General features: G+C 35.1%; 1 protein-coding gene across 6 annotated transcripts; it reads left to right on the top strand.

The window, feature by feature from the left end:
• The first annotated feature begins 103 nt into the window (after window positions 1-103).
• LOC7471136 (uncharacterized) lies at window positions 104-10,434 on the top strand. 6 transcript variants are annotated; one of them, XM_024595886.2, is made up of 10 exons: window positions 104-186; window positions 352-518; window positions 1,082-1,396; window positions 1,558-1,780; window positions 2,623-2,769; window positions 2,846-2,970; window positions 4,140-4,344; window positions 4,773-5,023; window positions 7,762-7,940; window positions 9,991-10,434. In XM_024595886.2, the coding sequence occupies exons 1-9, from the start codon at window positions 121-123 to the stop codon at window positions 7,928-7,930; spliced, it is 1,668 nt and encodes a 555-aa protein (XP_024451654.2). In that variant the 5' UTR covers window positions 104-120; the 3' UTR covers window positions 7,931-7,940; window positions 9,991-10,434. The 6 variants fall into 6 exon arrangements, with proteins under 6 accessions (XP_024451654.2, XP_024451653.2, XP_024451652.2 ...); XM_024595885.2 differs by lacking the exon at window positions 9,991-10,434 and adding an exon at window positions 8,119-8,154; XM_024595884.2 differs by lacking the exon at window positions 9,991-10,434 and having other exon boundaries at window positions 7,762-8,154.
• The last annotated feature ends 1,885 nt before the right edge of the window (window positions 10,435-12,319 follow it).

A 12,319-nucleotide genomic window follows, 5' to 3' on the forward strand; every position in this document is an offset into this window, starting at 1 on the left:
ACTAAGCGTATTTATTAAAAGAACATTAACAAATTCCGAACGGAATTAATTTCACCTTTTAAATAAATTAAAGAATATCCGATTAAGAAAAAATAAATTACGAGGAGGAAAAATAAAAAAATGAAAAGAATAAAGAAAAAGAAACAGGCAGGAGCCAGTGGCTGGCTACTAGTTAACAACAGCGAGGTTCATACAATTCCAATCCAAAACCTTTCATTTTCATCATCTTAAAATAATAGTAATAATAATAAAATAATCAAAACTTTTCCTTTCCTCTGCAGGTAGAGTAATATACGCTGTCGTCATGATATAAAATCGATCATCTTTGGTTGGATTTAATCTTTAGTGCAGAAAATTTGGAATACTACATGGACGCCATGCGTTGTTGATCGAGGAGTAGCAATGGCAGAGTATGTAGTTTCTTCCTCACCTTCATTTAGCAATTTGCATATGTGGAGGAGAAGCCGTGTCAAGGAGACGACGCCCTCTTTTACCCCCAACAATTTGCACTCACAAAGGTATTCATTCAGTATTGTCTCAGTCTTTTTTTTTCTCTAAATATTTTTGGATTTTTTTGAAACTTGGAGGAGATGATACGCAAGAAGCATCGAATTTGACTTTTTAGGGTTTTGCCAAGGGTGATAAGGTGGAAATACTATTAGTATTTGTGATTTTGTTTCCCTGTTTTCAGAGTATTTTCATGCATTTTCAATGATTTTGATTGAGAATGTGGGCTGCTGCTATTGCACCCTGTATTTTTAATATTTTTGGATTCGAGAAGCTGATAGGCAGCCAATGTTAAGAAGTAGCATCAAATTTGACTTTTTAGGGTTTTACCTAGGGCTGCAATTTTGGCAGTAAACTTGTTTTGTGCAGAATTGGTTTCCGAGGAGATCACAAAATACTATTTGTATTTGTGATTTTATTTCCCTGTTTTCTGCGTATTTTCATGGATTTCGAATGATTTTGACTGAGAATGTGGGCTGCAATTGTGTTCCAATGTGCCTTTTTTTTTCTTTTTAAAGTAAAAATGAGATTATTTGTGAGTCGTTTGTTAATGTTCTCTTACTTGTGTTTGTAGAAAGTATTCCCACCGAAACTGTAAAGTTGTCCAGGTCTCTACGCTGAAAACATGCTTTGATGGGTTATTAAGTTTCAAAGCAAGCCCTGTTACTAGGAAGGATTCCGTCAAGTGCTGTTGCCTGGGATCGTTGGTGGACCCTAATGGTGCAATGGTGTCTGGCTGGGTTTCTGTCAGCGATCAGTTACTTCTGATGGCTAGTATATTTCTTACATATATGGCTGGAGTAATTCCCCAACACAACTCCAATAACACTCATCAGAAGAATTTTATGGAGGACAATGTGGTTGTTGAAGGCTCTACGTCTTCTGGTAGGTAAGGGTAAGCAGAATGGGGATTTCAATTTTGAAAGATGTTTTACTCTGCATAGTAACAAGCTGTTTTGCTTTTCTAATTAGCGAAGAAAAGATTGCAATGCGCTTATTTATGTATGCTTTAGTTCTTTTAGCTAGTGAAAATATTTTCTCTGTTTGCAGTTATAGGAAGAAAGATGACCATGTTAATTTAAAGCATGCTTGGGATGCAGTGAAGGAAAAACTTTTGGATTCTCTAGATGCTATAGAACGCAGGAGCAACTTGGGAAACAAATTCCTTCAATTTGAGCAACAACATGCCAAGCGACCTTTAAGTTTGTTTGCTATATCCGACAGCCCAAAGTTGCGATTACTGTGGACTTCTTTTCAGTGGCTCGAGGAAGAGGCAGGCACTGCCACAACTGTCTCTTCATTCTATAACTGTCCATTAGCTGATAAAGGAATTGCTTTCGCTTAATTTGTTATCTTTGAGTAAATCATTGCTTTTCATTTAGCTAGATGAAGGATTAAGCTGGTTCAAAAGGCATTATCGGGGGAAGAAAAACAAGAAAAAAAGTTTGATATAATGGCAATTTTTAATTGCAAGATAGGTGATCAATCATATTTTCCACAAAAAAGAAGATTGTGTGGCATTTTACATTAGGTATTCTAAAGTTACTTTACTTATGAACTTAGTATAACTTTTACTTGCCAGTTAAAAGTAATGGTTTGTGAAAATCTCTATTTGTTTTACTGATTGAACATCCGGGAACCTATTTTTCTTTTAAAGTCATTATCCCACTTACCAGGATTGTAAGAGAAAAAAGTTTGGAGATACCCCATCCCATAGCATCATTTGATGAAGTGGTTTCTCCCAAGACTCAAACCATAGCCTCGTAGTTGCAAGCCACTCTGGCATTTCTGGAATGACCTATTTATAACGATTTTGCTTAACTCTTTGTTGTGATTTTTTTGAATTTTTTGTATCTAACTTGCAAATCTTAGGTTAATTCGAACATGTTTGAGGTATGGAAGTTGTTCAAATTAAGGATGTTATTCAGATACTACTATAGAGAGGTTGGGAGTTATCTGCAAACTACATCGCAGCATGATTAAAAACAAATTTTGTTAACATACTTTGTTAAATGAATCTGCAACCTCTTGCTGTATGGAGACCTAACTCTGATTTTAATTTGTTGTATAATTTTTGCATTTTGATGATTTAGGGTTTCATAAATTTGGTTTCAGGTAAAGAACGTATTTGCTGATAGTGAGGCTGTTAGCATGGATGATTGGTTGGCAATCTTTCCTGAAATTATTCAAAAATCCTGTCACCCCGTATGCATGGCTTGGCTGGTAGAGGAGCTTCAGCTAGAAAACAAGAAGTCTGACAAGGTAGATTGGATAAACTTGAAGTATTGTCTTTAAGTTTTTTTCACCTATCTTGCTGATATAACTCCTCTTTTTTCAGGAGCTTGTTTCTTTGATGATTGAGAAATTGAAAGGAGATGATATTGTTTTACAGAATATAAGAAAGTCGGGCAAAGAGGATCTTTATGCAGAATTATTATACTTTCTTAGATTTGGTTCTCTCAGGTAAAACCTGCAAGGATTTTCTTGCCTTGTTTCTTCTCCTCTTCTAAACTACTGTAGAATTTTCATCTTATTCTTCCACAAAACTTGATTTTGAATCCTTTAGAATTTGAGTTGAGTGCAATTAATTGGGACAGTTATAACATTTTTCTGCCATTTTCAGTTTTAGTACTAAGAATCATGATATCTTGTTACTATTCTAAAAATAAAAATAAAGAAAGGAACATAATTTTCTTTTTTCCAGTCTGGAAAAACAGCAAATTTATGTATCTTATCCAGAAGGATTCTTTGATGATTACTTTCCTCTCCCTTTCTTTGCAAAGACGAGAGTACTGTTTGGCTAAATATCCATTGGTGCATTTCTAGAGCTTCTGTTAAAGTTGGCTGATTGAGAAAGAATTGAAAGCCATGGTGTTGATCAACTCTCCTAATGTATATTTACTTGATTCATCCTTGAGAACCATATTTAACATATAGTATTCAGTTTCAAATGAATGTACTGTTGTCACCTTGATTAATAGTTGTTTCTATAATTTCCGAGGGCCAGGATAAAGCATTGTTTCTAAATTTCGTTTATTGCTCTAACAAAATATCCTGTTTTCTTTAAACTCCTATTACATGTTAGCCTAAAATTGTCATGAAGTGTAAAAAATGAGTTAAAAAACCCCCTAAAATAAGCTCCCGCTGACAAATGCTACAGAGGTGGTGTGTTCTATGAGTTTTCTCTGCACTGATACACAGTATCAGTGGACCCAGCAAATTGTGTACTGATTAGTTAAAAGGAAAAGGATGCGGTTTCAAAATCTCCTTCCAGTGTGCTGTTTTTATTGTTGGGAGAGGTTGCCTGAGCATAGAGGTAATTGGAAAATCAACATATGCATTTCTGATGTAATTGCCTGAAGTTCATGGATCACATATATTTTCTTATCGAATGGCAGTGTTACTAAGATAGGACATATCATTATCAGCTTCTCACAGAAGCTTGTGAATCTTAATTAATTACAAACCGCATCACATTTACATTTCATATGGCGTTCTGGCAGATTCCTTTGGCACTTCCTGTCTGGGATTTCAAATTAGTTTTACCTCTATTTGTTGGATCACTGTATAACTATCTTCATTTATGCATGGGGAGATATTTGCTTTACTTTACTCTTATCTGTGTTTGGCAGGAAGAGTTGCTGTTATGATTGTAGATTGTTTATTTTGCATGGAGATTCCATATTGGAAGATTTGGTGATAACTTTAGCGGATGGGATTGCTAGTGTTTATTTGGAGATTATTTCTGTTGATGGTAGTTTGTCGAATGAAATGAACAGCCTGGATATGTTTATGTGTAATATGTCAACCCGAGCACTCCAGAGATTACGCAATGAGGTATATTTAGTTTTTTTGGGTTAGCTTGAGAGTATGATTAGTGCACAGCTGGTTCATTAACTGGAATAGCTGTCATGTTTTTTTTTTTTATAAAAAATCTCCCCCCCCCCCCTACACACTCCCTGTCCCTGATACAGGGCTAACTGCATGCTTGTCATAAAATTTTGGTATCTTGTTTTTCTGATTCAGTTAACTTTCTTGTCTATTCTGTCATTGGCTTATGCTTTTGTTTCAGTTGCCGGTCAGGGATGTCACCTTTGAATACTTGAAAAGATATTGCAATTTCTATACCTTTTCCTCTTTTGTTCTTTCTCTTCTTTTGTGTTGTTTTAGTTCTTCCAAGAAGTAAAAAATGAAATTCTATCTGATTATTTAATATAAGCTGCCACTGAATATGCAGAATTTTCGCTAAAGAATATTGTTAACAGGTAGCTCTGAATCAGTGGCTGTATCAAAATGTGGAGGCAGTTGTATCAATGTATGAGGACCGATTTGACCTGTGTACTCTTCAATTAAAATTCATTGAAGAACCCTGTGAGAATCAGATTGAAAAGCATCCTTGGTGGAAGAAGCTTACTCTGAGAAAATCCATAATGATGCAATCTTCATGTTTTAGTGCCATAAGCCACTTCTCTATGCCTGTAAAGCGGACAAAGGAACTGAGGGCCTTGACAGGGTGGTATGTCTTTATGCTTTCCAAACCCCCCCTCCACCCACCTTGACAAGCGCACATACACTTGCCTGCATATAGCATAAGCATGCCCTTCTATGGTAGATTTAGAAGGTGCTTGTTTCTGTTTTGTTTTCTATACCTCCCAAGTTCACTCCCTGGACGATATCACTGATTTGACACTTTAACATGTATATGATGTTGATGCAGCCTAGGGATTTGGCTTTGACTTTGGGAAAATATTAAAGCAAGGAACAATAGGAGACAAATATTCTACCCTCAAGGTTTGGCTTGAGAGAAATATTGGAGCTCCGAGCTCTAATTATGTGGGATATAGGCTTTAGTCCATTCTTTCTGGGAGTCGGTTTAGCATTCTGGAAAACTTTAACTAACTCCCACAAAGAATTGGCTATACCCCACATAATTAGACCTTGGAGCTCAAATATTTGCCTCAAACCAAAGCTAAATCCCTAGGCTGCATCAGATGTTTTCATGGGGTTAGAACATGAAGGTTGTTGAACTAGGGATGATAACTAGGGTAACTCATTGTCATGCGAGTTGATTATATTGGGAATGTGGAAGCCATTACCAAGTTATGGTCCCAATCCCAATGAAATGTGGTCTTGAGATGAAATTCAGAAAGCGTTATTGTTTTATGTTGTTGCACAAAATGCCTGCTTTCAAGAGTTGAGTTTGTGCCCTCATGATTGCAAATGCAAGACTTTTACTAGCACACCAAGCAAACCATAGCGAATGAGATTTGCCGTGTATTGGTAGCAAGGTTGTCAAAAACGCTTTTTGACTTTTTGTAAACTCGGATCGTAAAATCGTAAGTATTTTTTATTTCATACATGTTTCATACAAACAATAAGCAATTCCATCAATAAAGATGTGGTGCACTTGTTCTTGCATGATAAAATCCTACCATGCAAGATTCCAAGAAAAAAAGTTGAAAGTTGTTGGTAAGACTCTACGTCAAAGGAAAAACTTTGAAAACAACTATGTCTTCACAACTATGCTCCTATGTTGGCTAACACCCTTTCCAATGCTCTCTCCAAATGCATAACCATCTGTAGTGATAATTTTAGCTTATCTGATGTCTTTTGCTTTGATGAATATTACATTACTCTTTGATATTGTTATGCTTTCTTTTAATTATTGTTATTCTTTCATAAGTTTAAGATATTGTTTATTACACACCATGAATCTCAACAAGTGGATCAATAAGGAATTGTAGGCTTGTATAAACTAAAACAAATGAATCAAACAAGTCAAAGTAAGACCTTTTTTTCTTTCTAATCTTGAAGTCTGATTCCTTGTTAGATCATATCTTTGACAAGTTATGAGATTTTCTATAGAGAAATCACAATGCTGTAAACTTGTTGAAAAGACTTCGGTATTTAGGTATAAGCACATGATGGATCAGACTTCAGAGTATAGTCTATCACTCATGTCCGTAAAGATATCCCTATACAATAATTTTTTTCAAAGTCTTGCCCCATAATAGACAATTTTGTATTTGTCAAGAAGGGTTTACGCAGGACCATGTTTCCTTCATCCTTGCACTATTGATTAAAGAAAGAATTCATGGATACAAGCGCTTGTGGGGCTCGTGTGTTAGTGAGTAAACACAAGGATATGCAATGAGGACAATAAGAATTTAGAATTTGAAATTTGGAATTATTGTAAAATCATAAAATCAGTTGTAAAATTGTGAATTTACCCTATTTTATCGATGTTGCATGATATTACATGATTTCGGTATGATTTTATCATTTTTTGATTTTTTAAGTGATTTTGCCAATAAGTATATATTGACTTGTAAAATCTTAATTTGCAAGTCAACTCGCCATTTTAACAACCTTGATCGGTAGAATGGATGATGGAATGGATGAAACTGTTATTGTTAGATAGAAACTGATGCTTCTGGGAAAGTTTTGAGGTAACCCTGCAAGTGATAAATTGAAGTGCTTGTTGAGAAAGTTTATTGGCTATTGCTGAATTAGGATATAGCTAGTAAAGGTGTGAAAATGTGAGTCGATGTGCTAGTGCAACTCATCAACTCAAAGCACCTAAGTGTATTCTGAGATTTCACTCAATCTGCATTTAAGATGTACTGGCATATTGTGAAAAATAGCCTCAGATTAATCACATTCATCCCGTGAATCTCCTTGACAAAGAGAGTGGACCAACCCTGCTGTCTTTTATCTCTTACAGTTTTGCACAATGTATCATGCCCTTAACCATTTTCTGTGTTTGTTTCTTCTTTTGCAGTCTTGCTAGGTTTTCAGTTTCAATTCTGATGGGGTGTTTTAATAATGGATTTGGTCTAGTTGGGAGAATCACCTGGGTTCCTTTTAGGCAGATGATTCCTTCCTAATCAACCCGCTACTGTACTACCATTAGCACTTATCATGTGACATGGTGTCTTACAGTAGCATGCACTTAAACACCTATTTTCTGCATTCTGCATAAGGGAAAAATATTATTGTGAAGACCAAGCAGTAGGAGATTTATGGGGTCATAGGAAGTCGATGTTATTAGCTCATTGCAATTTCAGTGATGCCTGGCTAACTAAGACCTTGAACACGTACATGATGGGCAGCAGGAACATCCTGCTTCCCAGTCTAGCAGTAGGAAGTCGATGTTATTAGCACTTATTCCAATTCTGTGATTAATCCATGCTTGTATGTTTTAACAATCTTCGATGTGCTCTCAAAGTCTATTCTGGAACTGTTATTTTGCAGGAGATACTACTTCAGTCTATACCTTGAGTTATCTGACATTATGATGCCACTGGTCAGAGCTGTTATTGACAAAGTCAGCAATGCTATTTCATTCTTCCTGGTTACGTTGATTGGGAGGTCATTAGGACTCATTTACACTGGAATTAGGCAGTCCCTGCGATGGAAGTGAGATTTTAATGGTACATTTTCTGTTTTAATTACAATTTTGCATCTCATCTTTTATCATTAGGATTATTATTTTTTGGATATAGCAGTCGCTGTTGGAAGATCAGTATCACAGTGACGTGTCATTAGAACCTTGGAATTTTTGCTTGGCCACTTGAGGCCTCTATTAAATCGTTTCTTAATAAATCTCAGAATCTTCACCAGTTTCATTTAAAGAACTGGCTTTCATCTGGTCAAAGGGTATCATTTCAAGTTCATGATAATTATTTAGAAAATGCAAGTCATGGAAGCATGGGATGTCTGCACCTGTCCCTTTGTGAAGGATGTGCATGTCACAACAACAGGTACTTGTACACTAGTACCTTTTTTATGCCCGTTGCTTTCCTTTTTCTGTAGTTACGTAACCTCTGAACTCAAGTGGAGGGAGTGCTGAACCCAGAGTCCTTTCTTTTCCTTCTCTTTTCATTTACTTAATTGATCGAGTGGGGGAAGGGGTGGTCTGCAATCTGCACTGGGTTCGGTCCACGTGCCTTCCCACATTCGAGAAGAGGGAGCATTATTTGCATTGCGTTTTTGATAATATTTGTTCACACATGAGGTCTTGGATTTCCCAGTCACAAAGAACATGTTCGATTGTCAAGCTCCAGGGACAAACCTCCCCCATGCAATAATATTGAAATTCTAGTCATCTGCGGGGACATGGGCGTGTGAGATGGCTGCTGAAGCTTAGGCATTTAGGGGCCTGGGTGGTCCAATTGAGGGGTAGATTGTATTTGGCCAGAACCAAATTTGCAAAGGAAAATGCCCCTCTTATATAGTGGTTCGAATTAAGATTGCAACAGCCTGAAAATTCTTTATTCTTCCCTTCATGCAAACATGACATGCATCGGCTATCTTAAGATGGTGATGGTGAATGGTTGGATATTTCTGTATTTGTAGTAGCTTGGTTTAATGGCTAGATGGATCCTTTGAGGCAGTCTTTTCACACCAAGACCAAGTTCATCTTTCCGATTCAATTAAAACCAGGTTGTTCACATAGGTTGTAGTGTCCTAGGATAGAAGAAACATATACATAAAAGATATAAACGTGTTTGGTTGAATGGGCAGACACGAAAACATAAAAATAAATATGTTTTTGAGTAAATATATGTATTTTCAAAACAGAAAGTGTAGGAGGGATTCATGAATATTTTGCTTATTATAATCAGGTTAGAGGTTTGGCCTCGAGTGGGGCTGAAGAGGGAGGACATCTTCTTAAACATTGAGCCATCACTCTCAGGTTGATTGTATCAGTATATTGTGCCTGGAGCTGTGCATGTTTGTTTTGCATGTATAATTTAGTTTTCAATGTCTATGGAGAAAATGGTGGGCACACAAAACATTGAGAAAGTGACAAGCACGTAGGTAGTAATTCTTTTCAAAAGATTTCAAAAGCAAAAGTACATTTCAGAAGATTATACTTGTGCCCTACCATCTTTACATGATTATCTCTTTTAGTAAGAAACTTCTTATTATACATTAATCAATACATGGTGTCCACACCTTTTTATAAAGCAAGGTCTACCACTTCGGAGCTGCCTATTTGAATTGCATGCCCTAATTGCATGCTCTATATGTCTAAATTTTCTGAGATTTATGCCAACTTTTCTTCTTCCTCCTTGTTTTTTCTTCCTTCCTTTCTTTCTTTTGAGGTTCCTCCAAGGTTGTCCTCTGTATGGGCGTGGTAGTATGTCTCATCAATGACCTGAAGTGGACAAGACAGGCAGAAAAAACACAAATACAACAAACATAAAGTCATACTTAGAGGGCTGATGATGCATCCCTGTCCAAAAACCAAAAGAAAGAAAGAAAACTATTTTAAGGCACTTTGTAATGAGTATAGGATACGCACATATGGCATATTTTCACCATACAAATTTAGTATTTTCTTTTTACATGCTATCATTGGACAATTATGAAGGATGCTAGATATTATTTCTTTTGTGTGTGTGTGTGTGTGTGTGTGGAATGGGAGGGCCACGAAGGTCATGTTGCCTTTTCTTTCTTTATTGTATTTTTGCGCAGCAGTGAGAGGAACCCTCCGGGAAAGAGTTGCCGGGCAGATGGAACTGTAGTGATTTGATATGGATAATTAATCATGACTTTATCGAGATAGGGAAATGGAGGAAAGACCTTTGATGGATTCAATTATTAGGCGCCCATGCAAGTTTATGCTATAATTTTAACCCCTCTTTTGTGCGGCTCCTGAGTGGGAAATCTTTCTTTATTCTGTCTTGTTCAAAACAAGTACTGGGTCACTTGTTTTCTTCAACTAAGTTGCTTGAATTATTGTAAGAATGCATATGGATAGTTCCCAAAGTGTTTTTATTTTTTTAATTTTTTTTTTAAAAACTGAATATGATTAGTGTTCTATATATCCTTCATGTCACAGAACTCATACACTCTTCGTGTAACCTATGATGTATATTGATTAACTAAATATTTTTAAATTTATGATTAAAAAAACTATATCACATGCACCGCACAAACCGAGCCCACAAGCCTAAAACTCGTTTTTTACCTTTTTCATAGCATTACCTTTCAAATGATAATTAGAAATCACATTCTTGTCTTGTCCAAAGTAATCACTATAATTCATACCTATCCAAAAGCCAATCAGGAAATGAAATGATTGAAAAATGTTTTCAAAGCATCTTAGAAGACACATCTTGCATAATCTCTTGATTTTGCTTTTGCATTTTAGCCGTCCTTTGCATAGCTACATGCTCTACAACAGTGTATAAATCAATCAACATACAATAGTAAATCGGAGGCAAAATATTAGTATTCTGTATTGAAAAATGAATCACTGGCATGTCTTTTCCTAGATTATACCATGACAAATCATATCAACGTAAGACAAGCAATTTCATGTAGATGTTTGAATTTATTGGTTTCTTGACCGGGAAGATCCACAATCAATTACAAGATATTTAATTGTAATGGGATCTTGTGCTTCTTTTATTGTTCCAATCTTGAAAATACATGAACAACAACTTCCATGGTTCATTAGCTTGGTCGAACAAAAGACTTAAAGAGTTCAACAATTTCATGTAGTATGAAATGTTATACTCCTTTATTGTATTAATCTTGAATGCAAATGAAATAAAATACTCTTATGATTCTAAATTGACTTGGTCAAATAAGTTCAGATATTAAGGCTTCGTTATATAACGGCGTCGTTAGCCGCTCTAATAAAAAAAATTATAATTTATTTTTTTAATTTGCAATTGCAAAAGTTGGGCTCATTTAAGATTTAAAATTTAAAGATTTGTAGCTTGGACTAGAGAGTTTAAATTCTAATCCTCTATCATGTATTTCAATAATATTATTTCAGCTATGCTTGGAGCGGGGAAAACCTGTTTGTTTTTGCGTTTTAAAAGCGTTTTTGAAAAAATTTTAAATTTTTTTTTACATTAAAATTTTTTTGGTGTTTTTAAATCATTTTGATGTGCTGATATCAAAATTAATTTTTTTAAAAAAATATTATTTTAATATATTTCTGAGTAAAAAACACTTTAAAAACACAATCGTAACCACACTCTAAAAAAAGCAACTGTTAAGAAGAAAACAGCCTTGATGCTTCACCCTTCTCAATGAACAGCATAATCATGCAAAAATCAAAAGAAAAAATGATTTTCATAGAAACAAATTTCACAAATATGGATATCTTCCAATCTTGTTTATGAGGAGGCAGTTGATAGTAATCGATTGGCCTGGTAGGCAAGGAAAAACAAATAAATTTCTTGAAAATAAATTGTTTGTTAAACCCCATTGAATTTTCAATTATTTTATATGAAAAAATAAAGCAAAATTTGCTGGGTTACACAGCATGAGTTTCAAAGATGTACGGATCGACTGCTAGTTGAGGATTTGATTTGAGGATAACACAGTGAAGCTGAATATCCGAAACAGTAACAGAAGCAAAGATTTGATGAAAAATCAGGTAGATAGTAGGGTTACTGGGCTGACACTTGTTGATGTCAGCCATTACTAATCTTACAAGTGACCCTACAAACTGGTCTGCGCTGCTGGGTACAGCTAACTCAAACTGGACCTGTTTTACTTTGGCAAAAATAATTTTTTTAATTTTTTATATTATTTTGATATATTATATTAAAAATAAATTTAAAATAATAATAAAAATTATTTTGATATACCTACAAATAAAAAACACTTTAAAAAAATAATTATTATTGTAATACCAAACAGGCTAACCCAACAAGCTAATCACGTAACTCGTATATCCAAAATATAATTTGATTCGGGTTTTATTTGAAATTAGTTTAGAGGTTAATTTGGTCAAGTTTGAATTAGATTCAGTTCAGTTAATTTCAAAAAAAATTTTAAATTT

Source organism: Populus trichocarpa, chromosome 2, assembly GCF_000002775.5.
Source record: "Populus trichocarpa isolate Nisqually-1 chromosome 2, P.trichocarpa_v4.1, whole genome shotgun sequence".
In the NCBI taxonomy this organism is placed as follows: Eukaryota; Viridiplantae; Streptophyta; class Magnoliopsida; order Malpighiales; family Salicaceae; genus Populus; species Populus trichocarpa.

Excerpts from the sequence above, each read along its gene's own strand:
- LOC7471136 (XM_024595886.2), top strand. The coding sequence starts at position 121 with ATGAAAAGAATAAAGAAAAAGAAACAGGCAGGAGCCAGTGGCTGGCTA. Across the intron at positions 1,397-1,557 it reads GGCTCTACGTCTTCTGGTAG|TTATAGGAAGAAAGATGACC; the intron begins GTAAGGGTAAGC and ends CTCTGTTTGCAG. Across the intron at positions 5,024-7,761 it reads CTGAGGGCCTTGACAGGGTG|GAGATACTACTTCAGTCTAT; the intron begins GTATGTCTTTAT and ends GTTATTTTGCAG.